The sequence below is a fragment of the Ornithorhynchus anatinus genome, chromosome 2 (genome assembly GCF_004115215.2).
Source record: "Ornithorhynchus anatinus isolate Pmale09 chromosome 2, mOrnAna1.pri.v4, whole genome shotgun sequence".
NCBI lineage: Eukaryota > Metazoa > Chordata > Mammalia > Monotremata > Ornithorhynchidae > Ornithorhynchus > Ornithorhynchus anatinus.
In genome coordinates this window covers 141,155,475-141,177,473 of record NC_041729.1, presented here as the reverse complement: position 1 = coordinate 141,177,473, position 21,999 = coordinate 141,155,475, and the positions used below count along the sequence as shown (strand labels likewise).

The following is a 21,999-nucleotide window of genomic DNA, read 5'->3' as shown; positions in this document are numbered from 1 at the left end:
CCCCCAGTACCCGGTGGTTGTGGCTTCCTCCTTCTCCCTGCCTCTTGTCCTGTCTGTACCCCACTACTGGAGAAGGGCACTGCCCCCCGACCCCCGGAAATTCCCCACCCCATCATTGTATCCCTTTCCCGGGAAATTCCCAAGACCTCGTTGCCTCGCCATCCCGGAGAGCGCCGAGGCCTGGAAGCTGGAGGGGCATCGCCAGAACTCCGGGCACCCTCTAACATGCTGTCCTCAATGGGTCGGGTTCTATCAAGGGTCCTTGCTACTGAGAGGGGTCAGAGACCGCTGGCGGGGGGTGGGAGAAAATGCGGTGGTAGGGGTCTTCGGGGATGTCGGAGAAAGAGCCCTCACGTGTTCCAAGTCTCTGGAGAGTGAAGGAACTAAGACTGAGGGGCAGAGAGGGGTCAAGGGTCAAGGGATCGTCAAGGGTCAAGGGATCACCCCAGTCGCAACATCCCAACTACTCGAAAATCAGCTTGAGCCGTGTGTGGTCTTTGCCAGGGGATGATGCCAAAGGATTCCACTCGGTGGTGGTCGAGTGGAAGGGGGGGCCTAGCTTCGACTAATTGACATCCTGAAGTCAAAGCCAAGAACCGTGAGAGATGCCAGGAGATAAAAGCAGCACCTGGTGGAGGAAGCGGTCAGGAGAAGGGGGTGTTGTCCATGTAAAGAGGCTGCGGGAAGATCAGGGGACTAAAAGGCAGCGTGGCCTCGTGGCTAGAGCCTGGGCCTGGGAGTCAGAAGACCTGGCTTCTATTCCCGGCTCCGCCACTTGTCTGCTGTGTGACCTTGGGCGAGTCACTGAACTTCGTACCTCAATTCCCTCACCCGTAAAATGGGGATTAAGTCTGTGAATCCCATGTGGGACAGGGACTGTGTCCAAATCGATTATCTTACACTTACCCCAGCACTTAGTCCAGTGCCTGGCGCAGAGTAAGTGCTAAACAAATACCATTTAAACAAAGAAAAAAAGGCTAGTTCAAAAGCAGTGCTAGATGAATCCGACGACCTTGCCGGGCTTTTAAATTCAGGGTACAGTGCCAGATGGAGATCTGCCGGCCCAAACGCACACATTATCCCCCTGCCCACAGAACCACCTCCAGGTGGGCAGGGCAGTGCCCTTCCTCGCATCCGGCCTTGCCCGGTGCCCTCAGGGTCACTGCCACCTCCCTGCCATCGCCCCAGAATCAGTGGAAAAGACATGTCCTGAATGAGTTAATTTCTCTATGCCACCTACACGGGCGCAGCGCTCACAGCGAATGAACCCCATGTGCTGAGAAGCAGCGTGGCCTAGTGGATAGACCCCGGGGCCTGGGAGTCAGAGGGCTTGGGTTCTAATTCCCACTCCACCACTTCATTCAATCTTATTTATTGAGCGCTTACTGCACACTTGTCTGCTGGACCCTGGGCAAGTCTGTAAAATGGGGATTGAGATTGTGAGCTCCACGTGGGATAGGGACTGTGTCCAACCCGATTTGCTTATATCTACCCCAGTGCTTAGTACAGTGTCTGGCACATAGGAAGCGCTTAACAAATACCATAATAATTAAGTCACTTCACTTCTCTGGGCCTCAGTTTCCTCACCTCTATAATGGGGATCTGTGAGTCCCATGTGGGACAGGGACTGCATCCTACCCAATTATATCGCATCTACTCCAGTGCTTAGTACAATGCCTGACTCGTAATAATAATAATAATGATGGTGTTTGTTAAGCGCTTCCTATGTTGAAAAGCACTGTACTAAGCGCTGGGATGATTACAAGCAAATTGGGTTGGACACAGTCCCTGTCCCACGTGGGGCTCAGTCTCCATCCTCATTTTACAGATGAGGTAACTGAGGTACAGAGAAGTGAAGTGATTTGCCCAAGGTCACATAGTGGACAGGTGGCAGAGCCGGAATTAGAATCCATGACCTTCTGACAACCAGGCCTGTGCTCTGGCCACTAAGCCATGCTGCTCTTAACAAATAGTACAATTATTTATTGTTATATTATTAGTAGTATTATTATCCGTGGCACCCACATAGGAGGCTTGGTCCGACCCCTGTCCTGAGGACGATGGATTTGGGCGAGATTTGTATCGCATGTCCCCTGCTGTCAGAAACCACCAATCACTTCCCCTGGTCTCCACTGGCACCAGCCCTCCCTGCCTGCCAACGCAGCTCTGCCCAGGGCCGCTCTCCATTTAAGGATGGGCATATTAGCCGGGGGAAGCTGCTGGTCATGCCTGCCCCAAGTCCTACCAGGTCATGCTCAAGAAGGCTGAGGAGGAGTCCTGCCACACCCTTGCACCCTGGACACAGGGGAGGGTTGGGAGAACTTAGCTGAGGTGGCCAAAGACTAGTTCAAGGCCTCGAGGGTCTCAACAGGGTGTATGGGAGGCAGGCCTCAGGGCGGACGGACCCCCTAAGCAGCCCCAGCCCCACGAGGGTGGGAAGCCAGCTGGGGACCGAGCTGGGCCGGTGACTTCAGGCTGGAGAAGCAGCCCTCCACCCTGCTAGGAAAGGGGCAAGTGAGAGGGTTTGGATGGTCCGTTCCAAACCATGGGGAGCGAGCCCAGGAGGGCCTCCCTAGTTCGACTCCCCTGAGCCTACTGGTGGGAGGGGGGTTGGAGTGCTTGGATTCAGATTCCCTTCCCTTGGGCCTGGAAAGAAAAGACTAAGCCAATCGGCTCCAGAAACACCAAGGGACCCGGCTCGGACCCAACTCGAATGGAACGAACTCGAATAATTTATTGGACAGAAACACGGGGTAGGCGGCACAGCGCGGCGGGGACAAGGGCGAGCAGCGTGGCACCCAACGGGCCACAATGCCCCTCCCCGGCAGGGCCGGGCCAGGCAGCCGGAGGCCTGTCCACTGGCCCGCGGTGCCAATGGGCTCAGCATGGCTTTGAGTAGGCCTGGGCAGGACGCTCATCCCATAATGGACACCGGGCCACTGGCTGGCCCCGGGGTCTCCCCACGCTGGGGCCGGATAAACCGTGTTTTCCAAACAAGCAAATCCACTGGGGCTGTGTTTATTTTGCGTCTGCGCGGGTGGGAGTAGGTGGGATGAGGCAGGGAAGTGTGGGGCTGCTGGGGGTACTCAGGCCCCTTCCTACTCTTGGGCCCTCACAGTGGGCAAAGACATTGTTACCCCTCACCCGCGTGGGCCAGACTCCCAGCTTTCCTCCCTCAAGTCGGCGGACAGACGTAAACGCTTCTGAGCAGTCTGGGAAGACCTCAAATCGGGTAATGCTGACCCCTTCTTTCTCCAGGCCCCAGGCTCAATCTCTCCCCCTCAGGCGGAACCAATTTTCCCAGAACTCAACTCTACCCGGCCTACTTCCCTGGGGAAACTGGGACCTGGGTGTCTGGGCTGGCAAACCCCCAAATTCTGGCCTGGACAGACCCACTGTGCTGGGGTGGGGGAGACCCCCTTCGAAGTGTAGAAGCAGGGACACAGCCAATTCCCCACCCCGCCCAACCCATCGTCAGAAACTCAGGGGCATCCCCCAGCATCCCTTTGAATTTGGTGGCTTTTCTCGTTGGCCCTGCTGGACCTAACGAGAGTCACATGTGACTGGTGGAAGGCCTGCTGCCCCGCTTGACCCAGCTAGATCAGAATTTAAGCTTTGGAGAAGGTGGAGGAACACGTGACTGGCCTTCTGATCCATGGGGCTACTCCCACCCTCACCCTGCCATGGGCAGACATTCCTCCATGGACCATAGGAGACAAGAAATCCCAAATCGTGGAAATTTCTGCCTCCCTACTCGTGCTTAGGCAGGCGTCCCCAGGGTGGGGTCCCAAACCCACCCAATCTGACTGGGTTGAGGTCTCCCTCCTCCCTCTGTCCCTCACCGGGGTGCTCTGTCCCCATCGTGGGCTGACCGGGACCTAAAGCATGCCCTAAATCTCAACACCCAACCCGCTCTTTTCAACAACCAAACCCATTTTCTTCCAGGGTAGGTGAGTGGTAGGAGTTTGAATGATCCAGATCTTGGGATCTCTCAATGCTGTCCTCGTCGCCTCTGGCCGACACCCCTGGAGAAGGTGTGACCCCGCTCCCTGGGCTGATCCTGGCCAGGCCCTCCTCCCCCCACCCTGAGCCAAAGGCCTCTGAGCCTCCAAGAAATTTCCCTCAAAGAAGCTCCCAAACGTGAAGACTACCCTGGCCTTTCCCTTAAGGGTAAGTCCTGCACCTCCTCACTGCCGAGCTGCTGGGTAACCAGGCCTGGACCCTGGTGGGCTGCCCCGCTTCCCTTCTCTGCCCATCCCCTTGAGCCTTCCCTGCCCCAAGTCCACAGCAATTTGGGTAAAATGGAGTTGTGTGCCGGAACTACTCGGACTGGGCTGCACTCTGCCCTCTGTTACCCCCACTGATCCAGGTTGGGGCAAATGGCTGGACTTCAGACCAGCCCAGGGCAGGGGGCTTGGCCAAGAGGGGCCCGAGCCAGGTGACTGGCCTCAGTGTGGCCAAGGACAGGTGGCCACACCCCAGACCGTTCGGGGGCAGGTGGCCAGGCCCAGAGCAGTTAGGGGTGGGTGGCTGGGCTCTAGTGGTCAGAGGCAGGTGGCTAGACCCCAGACCGGTGAGGGGTAGGTGGTCGGGGTTAGGTGGCCAGGCCCAAAGCAATGTGGGCAGCTGGCCAGGCCCAGATCGGACAAGGGCAGGTGGCTGGGCCTCGAGCGACTGGGAGTTGGTGACCGGAGCCGGTGGCCAGGCCCAGAGCAATGTGGGCAGGTGGCTAGGCCCAAAACGGCTGGGGGTTGGTAGCCGGAGGCAAGTGGCTGGGCCTTGAGGGGCCTGGGGTAGGTGGCCGGGCCCAGAGCGGCCGGGGGCAGGTGGCTGGGCCTTGAGCAGCTGGGGGGAGGTGGCCAAGCACAGCCTTGACTCTGCAGGAATCTAGCAGTTCCTGATGTCTCAAGAAGGACATTATCTGTTGAAATTCCTCCACTTTTCCACTTCCCCTACACTTCCCCCCACACAGAACCCCGTAAGTCCACATGTGTATGCTTAGTAGCCACCCCTGCCCTCATCCCAAACTGAGCTGGGATGAACTGGCAAGGATCTGGGGGGGCTTTGGGGACCCCAGCCTGAAAGGCCTCTGCCTCCCACCCCGGGGACTAAGGCAGGACCCACATGATCAAGATCTGGGACAGAATAATGAATTATTCCAGGCTAGAGTCCAGCCCAGTTTGGTGGTGGTGGGACTGCAGTCTCTTGCTTGGGCTGGGGTAGAGCAAACCTGCAAGGGCGATGGAGATGGGTGGGAGGGACGTGTTGGAGGGACGTGCATGTGAGCAGACTGTGGGGTCTGCGAAGGCAACATGGGCTGGGGGGGGTTCATCCAGAATTCAAGGTGCCCCCACCCCCCACCCAACTTTCAGGCTGCAGGGGGGTTCGCTCCTCGGGCCTGAGGCAGGGCCCGCGGCTTGTTACCCTGCCGCGGGACAGGGGGAGAGGGATGGGAGGAGGGGCTCAACAGTGTCCGACGTGGGGAGGGGGCAAGGATCTGGTCCAGGAGTCTGGGAGGGGGTAGCATGAGGGGTGTTTTCCTGAAACCTCCTTTGCGCCGTGGGTTGAGTGGGAGGGGGACTTCCTGGGATGGGGTGGGGAGGGTGGGGGCGGGAGCACAGAGGAACAGTGTGGATGCACCCTAAAGGCCCCAGACAGAAACAGAAACACGACGGACGACGGAAAGGCCAACGCCCGTGGGTGCGTTACTGCCAGGGGCGGGGGGGGGGGAGCGTTTATCTGTCGTTGAGCTGTGGAGAGTCGGTGCCTCCCTCCTCCTCCTCCTCCTTGTCATCTTTCATCCCCTTCAGCCTCTGCCTGGCGAAATCCTCGAATACGATGTCGTCGTCGCTGGAGAGACCCAAGCAGGGGCCCGTCAATGTGGCTCAGGTGGCTGGCCTGGGGTCGGGATTGGGCAGGGAGATGGGGGAGCGGGGCTGGGGGGGTGGGCTATGTTGAGAGGAGCTGGACACATCCATGGCCCAGTGGTCAGGAGACTTTAAGCTCATCGTGAGCAGGAACGTGTCTGTCAACTCTATTGTACTCTCCCAAGCACTCGGTACAGTGCTTTGCTCATAGTCAGCCCTTAATAAATTACCATCGATTGATTGAGAAGACATCAGAGGGTCACTGCTAGTTCTGTCACTAGCTGTGAGGATGGGTGTTCAGAAGAACATTGAGGTGTTCTTCAATCAGTGGTATTTATTGAGCACTTGCTATGGGCAGAGCACTGCGCTAAGTGCTTGGGAGAGTAAGACCGAATTAGCACATGTGCTCCCTGCCCATTACAAGCTTACAGTCTAGAAGGGGAACCGGACATTAATATAAATAATTTCTAATATATAATTTAAAGATACGTACGTAAGTGCTGTGCGTCTGGGGGTAGGGTGAATAGCAATTGCCCAAAGGTCACAGATCCAAGTGCCTAGAAGACGCAGGTCTGGGCTGGATGGGCTAGGGGGTTAACCTTTGACCTGACCCATGAGCAGTGTGGCGGCACCGGTGAGCATGCCCCCTTGCCCCCCTGGTCCCGGCCTGCACTTACTTGGTGTCCAGCTCTATGAGGTTGGTGTCAATTGGAGCCTCGTGCTCTGGAACTGAACACAGGAAAGGGTGTTTGTTCCACGCCTTGGGGCCGGGCACAAGCCGTGAACCCGGTCACCGCACTGACAAGGGCCTGGGCCCTGGAGTGGGCGCTTGAACTTGGAGGGCACCCATTTCTGAAGAGCCCGGGTGGTTCAGCTTGCATCCCACCCTGGCTGGCCAAAGCCTGAGAGTGGCTGACAAAATGAGGTTCGGCCATGGCTTTTTCGGTCAGGAAGGGGATGACCCAAGTCAGGCCCTGTGAAAGTCCTCCTGGCCACCCAGCACCCCTGGCCTCCCTGGCCTAGCATTGTTTAGTGGCAAGAACCCAGACTTGGGAGTCAGTGGACATGGGTTCTAATCCTAGATCCGCCACTTGTCTGCTGGGTGACCTTCACTTCTCTGGGCCTTGGTTATCTCATCTGTCAAATGGGAATTGAGACAGTGAGCCCCATATGGGACAGGGACTGTGTCCGACCTGATTACCTCGTATCTACCCCAGTGCTTACAGCAGTGTTTGGCACACAGTAAGTGTTTAAAAATACCATAATTATTATCATCATCCACCCCAAGTAGGGTGGCCTGGGCCCAGGGAGGGAAGGAAGAAGGACAACCCCTTGTTTACGCCCCTTTCTATCCCAACCTCCCCTTCCTCCAGGAGGCTCCCCTGATGGGGCAAGGGAGGGTGACGAGAGGGGAGCGGTGCTCAGTCTTACCACCCTGGTGAAGCGGTTCCTCCTTCGGCTTGGGGTGCATCAGAGTGAAAGGCAGCTCCACGGCCACGTCGCTGAAACGGATCAGACATAGTCATGCCGATGGTGGCCTGCAACCTGCTGGCCCCACCTCCAGCATGGCTCCAGACAGGAGGGGGTCACCCCCTCCCCCATCATGGTCCACAGCTCAGGTAAGCATGTGTGTCTATGTTTTTGAATGTTGAGAAGCAGCGTGGCCTGGGAGCCAGAATGTCATGGATTCAAACTCCGGCTCCACCACTTATCTTCTGGGTGGACCTTGGGCAAGTCACTTCACTTCTCTGTGCCTCAGTTATCTCATCTGTAAAATGGGGATTCAGACGGTGAGACCCAAATGGGATAAGGGACTTCGTCCAACCTGATTACCTTGTATCTATCCTAGTGCTTAAAACGGGGCTTGGCACATAGTAAGTGCTTAACAAATACCATTATTATTATTATTGCTATTAACATCCTGCACACATATGTGTCCAGGAATGTGGGACACTGTGTAGGTGTCTCATTGTGCATTGTGTGGGTGCGCAGTTGAGTGTAGAAAGCCATCGATGGCAGCAGCTCGGCACGGATGGAATTCTGGCCGGATCACCATCTGAAAGTTCCTATATTCACACTGACCACTTCAACTTTTGCATCAAAAATGACCTTGAAACCTCCAAGGCAGCTAGTTTTAAGTCCCTGGAAAATGACAGCGCCCAAGAGGAGCTCGGTAGTATTATGTGCGGGCGGTCTCCTGTGCGGGCAGGAGACTCAAACCACAACTCCCACCATAAACACTAAGTGGGCATTTCTCTGCGACGAGCTTACAGTCCTCTCTACCATAAGCTCATTGTGGGTGGGGAAAGTGCCTGTTTATTATTATATTGTACTTTCTTGAGCACTTAGAACAGTGCTCTACACACAGTAAGCACTCAATAAATACCACTGACGGCCTGACTGTGAGGCTGTCACCCGTGGAAGCTGGCAAAATTGGGTAAGGCCAAGAGAGGCCACCAAGACTGGTTCAACACATAGGTCTCAGAGATAAATGACACAGCCTAGTGGAAAGACTACGGGCCTGTGAGTCAGGGGACCTGGGTTCTAATCCCGGCCCTGCTACTTGTCTGCTGTGTGACCTTGGCAATTCACTTCATTTCTCGGTGTCTCAGTTACCTCATCTGTAAAATGGGGTTGAGACTGTGAGCCCCATGTGGGACACGGACTGTGTCTAAACTGATTAGCTTGTATCTACCCCAGAGCTTAGTACAGTGCCTGCCACCTAGTAACCACTTAACAAATTCCATTAAATAAAAACCATAAATAAAATAATAAGCAGTCTCCTCTCAGCAAGGAGACTGAATCTATAGCACCTTGTGTCCCCCAGGACTCAGTCGGGTGAGGCTTACAGAAATCTGCATCCAGACATTCAAATCAAGTTAAGGAATATTTCTGATGAGGAGGGGGGTGCCAAGCACTTAGTACTGTGCTCTGCACCTAGTAGGTGCTCAATAAATGACTGTGGGCAAGTCACTTAACTTCTCTGTGCCTCAGTTCCCTCATCTGTAAAATGGGGATTAAGACTGTGAGCCCCACGTGGGACAACCTGATTCCCCTATGTCTACCCCAGCGCTTAGAACAGTGCTCGGCACATAGTAAGCGCTTAACAAATACCAACATTATTATTATTATTATTATTAATAAATACGATTGAATGAATGAATGGTGGAGATCCAGGGCTATATGGGTCACTTTGAAACTGCCCTGAAATAAAGACATCATTTGGCCCTATAATACGTGCTACATGAACTCTCCTGGTTCTCCTCTCATCTCTCTGTCCGTTCATTCTCAGTCTCCTTCGTGGGCTCCTCCTCCCCCAGCCCCTAACCGTAGAGGTTACTCAAGAGTCAGTTCTTGGTCCCTTCTATTCTCCATCGACACTCACTCCCTTGGTGAACTCATTCACTCCCATGGCTTCAACTATCATCTCTATGCAGATGACACCCAAATCTATATCTCCTCCCCTGTTCTCTCTCCCTCCCTTGAGGCTTGCATCTCCTCCTGCCTTCAGGACATTCTACTTGAATGTCCTCCTGCCACCTAAAACTCAACATGTCCAAGACAGAGCTTCTTATCTTCCCTCCCAAACCCTGTCCTCTCCCTGACTCTCCCGTCACTGTGGGCGGCACTAACATCCTTCCCATCTCACAAGCCCACAATCTTGGTGTCATCCTTGACTCTGCTCTCTCATTCACCCCACACATCCAATCCGTCACCAAAGCCTTCCAGTCTCACCTTCACAACATCGCCAAGATCCGCCCTTTCTTCTCCATCCAAACCGCTACCACGTTAGTACAGTCACTCATCCTAACCCGACTGGATTACTGCATCAGCATCTTTTCTGACCTCCCAACCTCCTGTCTCTCCCCACCTCAGTCTATATTTCACTCTGCTGCCCGGATTATCTGCAACGTGGCTCAGTGGAAAGAGCACAGACTTGGGAGTCAGAGGTCATGGGTTCTAATCCCGGCTCCACTACTTGTCAGCTTTGTGACTTTAGGCAAGTCACTTAACTTCCCTTTGCCTCAGTTCCTCATCTATAAAATGAGGATTAAGACTGCGAGCCCCATGTGGGAAAACCTGATTACTTTGTATCTACCCCAGTGCTTAGAACAGTGCTTGGCACAAAGTAAGCGCTTAAATACCATAATTATTATTATTATTATTAGAACCTAGGTCCTTTGACGCCCAGGCCTGGGCTCTACCCACTAGGCCACAGGGAAAGGTGAAAGGTTGAAGGGTGGCAGTTATCACGGCGCCTCATCACCCTCTATTGTCGGCAAGAGCCCAGTCAGAGCCCTACTGGATTGGCTAATAAGGAACGTCATTGACCAACTGCTCCCTGCCAGGGTCCCCTAGACTATAAGCTCGTTGTGGGCAGGGAATATGTCCGTTGTACTCTCCCAAGCACTTAGTACAGTGGTCTGCACATGGGAAGCGCTCAATAAATATGATTGAATGAATAAATGACTGACTTCCAGGCACAAGGCGGGCCGATGCTGGGCATCTGGTACGAGCCGAGCGCGGGGAACAGCATCGAAATCTCTAAGTGGTTTTCACAATCCTTCAGAAAGCACTCGACACCCTCAGTCAAGCTGGGCTCTGGGAATTATCTAGCATGTTTGGCTGCCCTGAAAAATTCATTAAGATTAGGAGGCTGCTTTACAATGGCACAGCTGGCCGGATCAGAGCTGAGCGAGACCTCTTCGATCCAATTCCTGTTGCCATTGAGACAAAGTAGGAATCGATCGATCGATCAATCAGTGATATTTATTGAGCGCTTACTATGTGCAGAGCACTGTTCTAAGCAGCCATGCTGGGAGAAGCAACAAAAATAAGCCTCTGGAAAACTCTTTCAACTCAGCAGTCTTTGAGCATTTCCTCTCTTTTCTCCTACTCTCTCTCCCTTCTCCATCACTTATGCACTTAGCTCTGTACCCTTAAGCACTTGCTATTTACTTCACCCTCAGCCCCACAGCACTTAGGCCCATATCTGTAATTTATTTTAATATTTTGTCTCCCCTTATAGTCTGCAATCTTCTTGTAGGCAGGGAACCAGTCTACCAACTCTGTTGTATTATGAAGCAGCGTGGCTCAGTGGAAAGAGCACGGGCTTGGGAGTCAGAGGTCGTGGGTTCTAATCCCAGCTCTGCCACTTATCAGCTGTGTGACTTTGGGCAAGTCACTTAACTTCTCTGTGCCTCAGTTCCCTCATCTGGAAAATGGGGATTAAAACTGTGAGCCCCACGTGGGACAACCTGATTACACTGTATCTACCCGGCACTTAGAACAGTGCTTGGCACATAGTAAGCGCTTAACAAATACCAAATTATTATTATACTCTCCCAAGCAATGCTCTATACACAGTAAGCGCTCAACAAATACCATTGATTGATCGATTGATTGATAAGCATTGGGATTGAGAGAGGAAGCTGCAGAGAATAAGGCTATGTAATAATAATAACAATAATAATAATAATAATGGTATTTGTTTAGCACTTACTATGTGTCAAGCACTTTTCTAAGTGCTATATGTTAAGCATTTACTATGTGTCAAGCACTATTCTAAGCATGGGGGTAGATCCAAGCTAATCAGGTTGGATAATGTCCCTATCCCACATGGGGCTCACACTCTTAATCCCCATTTTACAGATACTAACTTCCAGGCCCAGGCTCTACCCACTAGGCCATGGAGTGGACCTGGGGTGAGTATCAAAATACAGAGTGGATATGGGCTAAAGTGCATAGACTCTACGGAAAGGAAGAAGAATAGAGTGGGGAGATTGTAAGATTGATGTAGGTGGGAAACATGTCTACCAACTCTGTTGTACTATACGCTCCCAAGTGCTCAGTCCCAAGTGCTCGGCATACAGCGAGTACTCAATAAATACCATTGATTGACTGATTATTAACCAAAGTCCTAGAAACTGCCCCTCTAAAACTGCGATATGCAAGGGACCACACCCTAGAGACTCACACCCAAAAAGAATTTAAAATAACTGTAAATCCCTTTCCCAAATCAGCCATGGGCTGACGAAATGTCTAAGGACAATTCAGGTGAGGTGTTGGCCGGCCCCCTGTTCTCCTGATTTTCCCATCGCTGTAGATGGCACCACCATCCTTCCTGTCTCACGAGCCCATAATCTTGGCGTTATCCGTGACTCCTCTCTCTCATTCAGCCCACATATTCAATCTATCGTTAAATCCTGTCAGTTTGACCTTTATAACAGAGATAAATCTGCCCTCTCCTCTCCATCCAAATTGCTACCATGTTAATACAAGCTCTTATCCTATTCCGCCTGAATTACTGCATCAGCCTCCTTGCTGACCTCTAGCCTCCTGTCTCTACCCGCTCCAGTCCATACTTCATTCTACTGGCCGGATCATTTTCTTAAAAAAATGTTCAGGGCCCATCAACCCTCTCTTCAAAATAATCCAGTGGTTGCCCCATCCACCTCTACATCAGACAAAAAACTTCTCACTATTGTCTTTAAAGCCCTCCACCACCTTTCCCCCTCCTACCTCACCTCACCTGTCTCCTTCTACAACCTAGCCCGCACCTTTCACTCCTCTGGTGCTAGCCTTCTCACTGGGCATCATTCGTGCCTGTCCCCCCATCAATCCCTTGCCCACGTCCTACCTCTGACCTGGAACACCCTCTCTCCTCCAATCCTCCAATCATTCTTCCCCTCTTCAAAGCCCTACTGAAGACACACCTCCTCCAAGAGGCCTTCCCAGACTAAATCCCCTTTTCCTCAGTTCCCCCTCCCTTCCGTGTCACCTCGACTCACTCTCTTTGCTCTTCCCCACCTCCCCGCCCTACAGCACTTATATATATATAAACAATTCTATTTATTTATATTGATGCTTGTTTACTTGTTTTGATGTCTGTCTCCCCACCTCTAAACGTGACTCAGTGGAAAGAGCCCGGGCTTGGGAGTCAGAGGTCATGGGTTTGAATCCCGGATCTGCCACTTGTCAGCTGTGTGACTGTGGGCAAGTCACAACTTCTCCGTGCATCAGTTACCTCATCTGTAAAATGGGGATTAAGACTGTGAACCCCACATGGGACAACCTGATCACCCTGTATCTACCCCAGCACTTAGAACAGTGCTCTGCACATAGTAAGCGCTTAACAAATACCAAGATTATTATTATTATTATTTTGATTAAGCCTGTCATGGGCAGGGATTCTCTCTCTTTATTGTTGTATTGTACTTTCCAAGCGCTTAGTACAGTGCTCTGCACACAGTAAGTGCTCAATAAATATGACTGAATGAATGAATGAGAGAACAACACAGCAATATAACAGACACATTCCCTATCCACAACAAGCTTAAAGTCTAGAGGGCAAGCTTACAATTTAAGAAGCAGTGTGGCCCAGTGAAGAGAACACGGGCCTGGGACTCAGAGGATCTGGGACAAGTCACTTCACTTTTCTTAGCCTCAGTTTCCTTATTTGCAGTACCAGTTCTCTCTGCTACTTAGACTGTGAGCCCCATGTGGGATAGGGACTGTATCCAACCTCTTCATCCTGCATTGCTCACAGTGCTTGGCACATTGCTTAACATATCTCACAGTTATTATTGCTGAAAATCCATAAAACAAAGACTCAGACAACCACACATTCCAGAAAGCCAGGGGCCTCTGAAAACTGGAATTCAATTATCACAGTTAGACTGGCATGATGCATCACAGAAGCTTCAGAAGGATCGGGAGACAAAGAGGCCAAAGCAGAAATAGTGCCAGGTGTTGTAAACAATGAACAGGACCTCAGAGCCAAGGACAATTTTTGTGTGGACAGTGTCAATGCGACTCTGGGTTCTGCAATGTCCTTTTTGTTCACACTCGCTTCTAGGAGGATTTTTTTTTATGACATTTGTTAAGCACTTACTATGTGCCAGGCACTCTACTAAGCCCTTGCCCATGTCCTACCTCTGACCTAGAATAACCTCCTTCTTCATATTCGACAGACGACCACTCTCCCAACCTTCTAAGCCTTAGTGAAGGCAGATCTCCTCCAAGAGATCTTTCCTTAATCCACAATTCCTCTTCCCCCACTCCCTTCTGCATTGCCCTGGAACTTGGATTTGCACCCTTTATTCACCCCTCACTTAGCCCCACAGCACTTATGTACATATCCATAATTTATTTATGTGAATGTCTGTCTCCCCTTCTAGCCTGTAAACTTGTTATAGGCAAGGACCACGTCTACCGACTCTGCTATAGAATACTCTCCCAAGCCCTTAGTACAGTGCTTTGCACAAAGTAAGCCCTCAACAAATGTGACTGATTGATGATCAATTACCAGAAAATCAATTTGGACAAAGTCCCTGTCCCACTTGGGGCTCACAATCTTAATGCCCATTTTATAGACAAAGTAACTGAAGCACAGAGAAGTGACTTGCCCAAGGTCACCCAGTTGACAAGTGGCAGAGCCAAGTTTAGAATCCAGGCCCTTCCGACTCCCAGGCCCGTGCTCTTTCCACTAAGCCACACTGCTTCAATCTCAGTGACATCTTCTTTGAGTATGAAGAACAGCCACTCACGCACACAAACACCTAGGTGAGTTGTCTGTGTGTCCATATGATTTTGCTTGTGTGTCAATGTGTGTGTGTGTGTGTGTGTGAGAGAGAGAGAGAGAGAGAGAGAGAGAGAGAGAGAGAGAGAGAAGTGTAGCCCCTGGGTCCCCAGGGCAGATCCCACTCCTCCTCTGACTCAATGCTAGTGGACACCCAGACTCAGCCCATTTAACCCTTCCTCACCCGGGTGGCCCTCCTGCCCATCCCTCCAACCCCTGAATGATGACGCTGAGGGTCACCTGCTGCCCACGGCCACAGCCACGGGCAGCTGTGCCTCTTGCCCTCTGGCTGGGCCCTGTCCCAGAGGGGAATTGAAATGGCCAAATCAGGGCTGCTGTGCCAAAGATCAGAAAACTCCACCCATCCCCCCGATCCCTGCTTCCTCCCCACCTGCTCGGCGGGGCAGGTTTGGGGATGTAGAGGGACCCGAGCCCTTGGGCATCCTGCTCTGAGGTGATGCCATTGTTCCCTTCAGGATGGTCTGGGTGACTCCCAGACCCTCTCACCCTGGGCTTCCAACCAGACCCGAGACCTGCTTCCCTCCCTGGGTGGAAAGACCCTAAAGAGAGGGTTTCAGGCTTGCTATCTGACTGCAGATGCCTCCTCCCATCCCAGCTCACTCCCATCCCTCCCAACACTGCCACTGCTCGGAACCCCCATATGGCACCGACCCCCGTCTGCCCAAGGGGCTGCGGAGGGCGCCGGGGATGAGGGTGGAGACATGGATCCCGGATGCGTACCTGGAGGCTAGATCTCCCAAGAGGCTGGCGGAGGTCAAAGCGGGTCAGAGCAGAAGGCCGAGAGGAGAGAAGAGAGGGATAAGGCACATTCACTGGGTCTGAGAACCTCCCACCGCCTCGTCTGGGGCCAGGACTAGTTTGGATGGAGGGGAAGAACTGGGGCTACCGGCTGGAGTCAGAGGTCAGCGGCTCAGCACCTGGGCTTCCCCGCAGACCTAAGCCTGCCCTAGCCTCCCCGGGGGCACCACCCCTCCTGCCCCCTTGGCACAAGTGATTTGTAGGGTGTTTGGCCTGATAGCCCCCAATATACACCCCGTCCCCCAGGGCCAAGAGAGCACCTGGGGCTGGGAGGCAGGTCCCCGGGCACCAACCCTAGCCCTCCCCCAGCCAGCTGGGACACCTGGGCCAGTCACTGTTCCTCTCTGGACTCAGGACCCTGCTGTGTATTCTAAGCCGTGGGGAGAGTGCTTAATACAGTGCTCTGCACACAGTAAGTGCTCAATAAATTCGATTAAATGAACGAGAGGGTTCTGAACAAGGGTTTCCTGAGGCTGGGGGGGAGGCGGTCCCCGCCCCAAGGAGGGTCCAGGGGCGGGGTGCGGGGGAGGAGGGGAGGCTCCAATATCGGCTGGCCGAAGTAGGACTCACCCTCCCCGAGACACCACCAGCTTCACCTTGACCTTGTAAGACACAATGATGCCCAGGACCTCCTTGTTGGCACCATCTCTTAGCCTGCGGGCAGAGGGATTGGGGGAATTAGGAGGGGACCCTCCCACCTCCAAGCTTCAGCCTGCTCCGGCCCCATTGCCGGCCCCCTCATCCTCCTTGTCCTCGGGTACCTCACAGTTCAAGGCCACCTCCTCCAGGAAGCCTCCTCCAACTAACTCCCCACCAGCCTCATCTGCTTTCCAACCCACCGGCACAATCCACCATCGCCGTCATCGCTTCCTCCTCACTCTTGGTGCAGTCCTGTTTCTGTCTGGGTGGTCTGGGTGGTCCGGGACTGTCAGCCCCACCCCCAGGGAGCAAAGATGGCACCTTCCGCTCATCCTCCCACCACCCCTCCTTCCAGCCCAGGCCCGGCTCCTGCCCTATTACACTGTGAGTCTCCCGAGGGCCGGGTACCATGTCTAATTCCCACCTGTGCATTCCCTCCCGGCGCTCAGTACAGCGCTCCGCAGACAGTAAGTGCTTAATAAGAAACATTATTACTACTTACAAGGTGCTGGAAGCTAGGTTCGTGTCCTCGTGCTTGAGTTTCCCATCCAGGGCCAGACCTCGCTTCTCCCGGTTGTTGGCAAGGAAGGGGGTCAGCGTGTATACCTTACAAAATGTAGAACTCGGAGCCACCACGTCGCTGGGGGCAGAGAACAGCCAGGTCCAGCATGGACCACAGATATGGGGCCCTGAGGGCAGGGTCCGTGTCCATCCCGGGTCACCCCACCACCCAGCCTGCAGCAGAGAGCCCCACTCTGCTCCAGGGTCAAAGGGCGCCCTGCTCCACCACTTTGTGGCTAGTAGCTCAGGCGATGGAGGTCCAGATCTGGCCTCTGGTTGACTGCTCCGGAATGGCCGTCGTGCCTTTCAGTTGGAGGCGGCAGAGGGGACCCCAGCAGGAGGGCGAGCAGAGTCTGGCCTGATTCAGACTGGCAAGTTTTGGGAGGAACCACACTAGGAGAGTGGGAAGGCGGGGGAGGTCATCCAGGGTGACCCTGAGGAGACCAGGGAGATGGGGGAAAGAGAGCCAACGCCCACCAGCCGGAGGAGACCCCAGTGCGGGGACGGGTAGAGCCTGGCCTGATTCAGGCCGACATGTCTTCGACGGGGACTGGACTAGGGGAGCGGAAGTGCTGGGGGGCATCCTGGATGCCCCCAGGAAGCCCGGAGAGATGGGGGAGGAGAGAGAGCTATGCCCACCAGCCGGAGGGGCCCCCCAGGCACTCACTCAGCCTCCTCCACCGCCACCGCACACTTGTACTGAGCCGTGTTGAAGAGACAGATATCCGCATACTGGCGTACTGGGGGAGACAGGAAGTGAGGGCTCAGCCGGACCCCGGGACCCCCAGGCCAGGGCTGATGTCCAGAGGCCACCGGGCACCAGAGGCAGGAGAGGGGCTAAGTGGCCATTTCCAACCACTGACCAGTCCTCCCCTAGGAGACGTCCAGATGAATGGGCAGCCGCAGGGATGCCTGCTCCGTGGCTGGTACCAGGTTGACCCGGGGGGAGATGTTACCAGACCCCATCCCCAGCCCACCCCTGCCCATTCCCAGGGCGCTGAGGAGAGAGATGGGGGTGGAGATGGAGCAGGGGGATGCTCAAAGGAGCTCCCCGCTTACCTGAAATCTTGATCTTCTTCACGGTCTTGTTGGTGTTGTTGGTGACGTGGACGTTGACGTTGATGGGTTCTCCGTGGTAGTAGATCTGAGCCCAGGGGGAGAGGGACCAGGCTGGGTGGGGCAGCAGAGCCTCAGGACCCCAGGGCAGCTGCCCCGTCCTGCCTCCACCGGGGAGCCCTCGGCCTTCAGGGGAGATGGGAAGGACGCACAGGCGCCCTGACAAGTGTGAATGGTCAGACAGCTGGCGGGAGCTGGAGGGATTCGGGGGTTAGGGTGGGTGCCGGTGGTCAGGCGGTGAATGGGGTGGGTGGATCAGGGAAGGCTTCCCGGAGGAGGCGGCGTCCTCTAGTTGGGTATATAGTATGGCGAGGAGAGAGCGGCTTGAGGCAGGGAGAAGGAGGAGTGGAGGAGCGGGTGAACGAAAGAAAAATCTCATCTTGTAACAGAGACTCCAGAGTTCACCACCCTCAAGACTGTAAGCTCGTTGTGGGCAGGGAATGTGTCTGATGTACTATGCATTGGGGTAGATTCATTCATTCATTTACTAAAACTAAAAAATGGCAGTTTTAGTGCAGTAACAATAATAATAATAATGGTAATTGTACTCATTAATGGTACTATGTGCCAAGCATTGTTTTATATACACTGGGGTAGAGACAAGTTAATCAGGTTGGACCCAGTCCCTGTCCCACATGGGGCTGACACTCTTAATTCCCATTTTACAGATGAGAGAACTGAGGCCCAGAGAAGTGAACTGACATGCCCAGGGTCACACAGCAGAAAAATGATGGAGCTGGGACCAGAACCCACATTCTTCTGACTCCCAGGCCTGTGATCTATCCACTAAGCCACACTGCTCTCTCAAGCACTTGGTACAGTGCTTTGCATACAGTAAGTTCTAAGTAAATGCGATTGACTATGGATCTCACTGACAACCCAGAAATCACCCTCCTCCCTTGAGCATCTCCCCATCTTCCCTGCAGCAGAGGTGCCCCAGCACCCCTCCCCACCCCTAGCCCCCGCCATGTTCTGAGTTTGAGTGCTACCAACCCCTGGCAGGACTCTACCAAAGGGCCCTGCTGCCTCACCTCTTTGTCCAGAGATGCCTCCAGGTGCAGAGGCTTGTCAGACATGAGGAATTGCCTGGTGGTCTCTGCCATGGGCTGGGGGCCCGGGCGCTCCGGAGCATACTGCACTTTCCGGATCACCAGTCGCACGGAATTCCTGATGGGGTAACGGGAGAGACATTCCCGGATGAATTTCCACCGGAGGTTGCAATCATATCTCCTAACTCCGTTGTACTGTACTCTTCCAAGAAGCCCTTCTAGGCTGTAAGATTGTTGTGGGCAGAGAATGTGTCTACCAATTCTGTTCTACTGTACTCTCCCAAGCACTTAATACAGTGCTCTGCACACAGTAAGCACCCAACAAATACCACTGATTGACTGGACAAGATCTGTTTCTATGTACATATCTGTTATCTATTTATATTAGTTTCTGTCTCTCCCTCTAGACTGTAAACTCGCTGTGGGCAAGGAATGTGTCTGTGTACTGGTTATACTGAACTCTCCCAAGCGTACAGTGCTCTGCATAGAGTAAGTACTCGATAAATACGACTGAATAAATTCCCACTTGTACACTCCTTCCCAGAGCTTAGGACAGTGCTCTCTACTCTGTAAAAAAAAGAATAATAATGGTACTTGTTAAGCGTTTACTATGTGCCAAGCACTGTTCTAAGTACTGAAATAGAGACAAGTTATTCAGATTGGACACAGTCCCTGTACCACCTGGGGCTCACACTCTTAATCCCCATTTTCCAGATGAGGTAACTGAGGCCCAGAGTAGTTACATGATTTGCCCAAGATCACACCACAGACTCTTATTACTCCTAGTGCTTAGCCCAGTGCTCTGTGCAGTGCTCTAGAATACTGTTGATTGAGTGGAATGTGATGTTCTCCACCACCCTGGCAGCTCTCCCACCTCCTGGGTTCAGGAACCCCAGCCCAGAGAGTGCACTTCCCCCACTGGACAAAACCACACCCCTTCATCCTCATTAATAATTACTATAATTAATGGTCCTTACTGAGCACTTCCTGTAATAAGCGCTAGGGAGAGTACAAGCCAATAGAGCTGGTAGACGAGTTACTTAAACTGTACGGAAAATCCGCTTCCTCCCAGAAGCTTTCCCAGATTGTCCCCATGTGACTCTGCTCCCTCTTGACTGCCCCTGCACCTGGACATCTCTCTGGCCGGAGACTGTGTGTCCGATTTCTCCATCCCCCCCCTCCTTAACCCCTCCAACGGACTCCCCCTCTGTGGGTGGGTGCTCAACACCTTTGCTCTCTCCCCCTCCCGGGTCCTACTGATGGACTGCTCCCTCTGTGGGTGTGCCGGGCACCTCTGTCCCCAAACCCCCCCAACACCGTCTCACACGCACACCCACTGTGTTCCTCTGGCACCTCCTTCCCCACCACCCCAGTCCCTCCCGTGGGGCCGGCCTACCTTTTGTGAATTTTCTCCTCCAGGTTCTCAGCACAGAAGGCCTTCACCTCATAGTCCACACCGCAGGCCTGGATAGGTCAGGGGGGCGAGGGGCGAGGGGGCCGGGAAAGAGACAGAGAGCACAGCTAGGAACACCCGCCTGAGGCATCTTTCTCCCGATGCCCCGTGCCCGGCCCAGCACCTGGCCCGCACCACCTGGAGGCGCATGGTGGGAAGCTGAGTGTGTGTGTGTGCCTGTGTGTGTGTGTGTGTGTATGCCCCAGGGATGGAGGGATGGGGGGCAGAGGGGAGAAACTGAGATTGTGTGTGTGTGTATGTATGTGAATGCCCAGGGGGCAGGGCAGGCGGGTGGGAGGCCGGAGCGGGGAAGCAGGGGACAATAAAGAGATAACAATAATAATAATAATGTTGGTATTTGTTAAGTGCTTACTATGTGCAGAGCACTGTTCTAAGCGCTGGGGTAGATACAGGGTAATCAGGTGTCCCACATGAGGCTCACAGTCTTCATCCCCATTTTACAGATGAGGTAACTCAGGCACAGAGAAGTTAAGTGACTTGGCCAAAGTCACACAGCTGACAAGTGGCAGAGCTGGGATTCGAAGCCACGACCTCTGACTCCCAAGCCCGGGCTCTTTCCACTGCGCCACACTACAGTTCACTGGCTAGAGGCTCTGAAACTCACTGCATCCAGTGCACACAACATGCCCAGCATATAACTCAGCACACATCACACCCAAGGCCCAATTTGGTGCACGAATGCAACTAATCCACAACTCATGGCACAACAAACCCAGGGCATAACTTGGTGCGCAATACACCGAGCGCATAACTTGGCACACAACACACCAAGCACACAGCTTGGCATGCAACACACCCAGTGCGTATCTCACAGCACAACACACCCAGGGCACAACAACCCAGCCAGCGCATAGCTCGGCACACAACGCACCCACCGCATGACTCGGCACACAACATACCCAGTACACAACTCAGCATGCAACTGAGTGCACAACACATCCAGTGCACGGTTCAGCACACAACATAGCCAGGGCACAGCTCAGCACATAATACACCCAGTGCACAACTTGGCCCACATTCCAAGCGCTTAGTACAGTGTTCTGCAGACAGTTAGCGCTCAATAAGTATGACCAAATGAATGAATAACTCGGCACAAGACACGTAGAGAAGCAGCATGAGCTTGGGAGTCGGGGGTCGTGGGTTCTAATCCCGGCTCCGCCACTTGTCAGCTGTGTGACTTTGGGCAAGCCGTTTAACTTCTCTGTGACTCAGTTACCTCATCTGGAAAATGGGGATTAAGACTGTAAGCCCCATGTAGGACAACCTGATTACCTTGTATCTACCCTAGCGCTTAGAACAGTGCCTGGCATATAGTAAACACTTAATAAATACCATCATTATTATTAATACCCAATGCACAACTCAGAACATAACACACCCAGTGCTCAACTTGGTTCACAACACACCCGGTGCATGACTTGGCACACAACACACCTAGCGCACAATTTGGGCACAATGCACCCAGCACACAATTTGCACACAATGCATGTGCACAGTGCACCCGGAAAACCTTCAGTTGCCATGTGGCGATGCTCCCTAGGAAGGTGGTGTGAACAGTGAGGTCAGCGGGCCCGGGGCCAGGAGAAGCGGGATCAAGTCGGAGTCGGGCATATGGGCAAGTCAGTGGCCCAACTGCCTCCTGAACGTGCCGTGAGGGGACCAAGGATCCCCTTCACCGCCCCCAGAGGGGCCCCCGACCCTCAGGACAAAGCCCCATCACCGGTGGCCCACATGAAAGAAAGACCATGGAAGGCAAATGCAGAGACACTTAGAGATGAGACAGTCAGCTGGGAGAGAGACAGGGGAACACTATCTCATAAGTGATTACTGTGTGCACAGCCCTGTGCAAGCTGGGGGCCTCCCTGTGGTCAAAGGGACCCTGGCTAGGATATT

The 21,999-nt window shown here is 53.5% G+C and overlaps 1 protein-coding gene across 1 annotated transcript in view; it reads right to left on the bottom strand.

The window, feature by feature from the left end:
* Positions 1–2,709: 2,709 nt before the first annotated feature.
* Positions 2,710–21,999, bottom strand: part of ARRB1 (arrestin beta 1) — a 54,988-nt gene continuing 35,698 nt past the window's right edge. Inside the window, exons 7-16 of the mRNA XM_029056687.2 lie at positions 20,029–20,096; positions 18,615–18,750; positions 17,527–17,611; positions 17,135–17,207; positions 16,409–16,546; positions 15,838–15,921; positions 15,190–15,213; positions 7,299–7,369; positions 6,545–6,596; positions 2,710–5,850 (exon numbers count right to left, since the gene is read on the bottom strand). Coding sequence (XP_028912520.1) covers positions 5,736–5,850; positions 6,545–6,596; positions 7,299–7,369; positions 15,190–15,213; positions 15,838–15,921; positions 16,409–16,546; positions 17,135–17,207; positions 17,527–17,611; positions 18,615–18,750; positions 20,029–20,096 — 846 coding nt within the window. The 3' untranslated portion in view covers positions 2,710–5,735. The remainder of the gene's footprint in view (positions 5,851–6,544; positions 6,597–7,298; positions 7,370–15,189; positions 15,214–15,837; positions 15,922–16,408; positions 16,547–17,134; positions 17,208–17,526; positions 17,612–18,614; positions 18,751–20,028; positions 20,097–21,999) is intronic.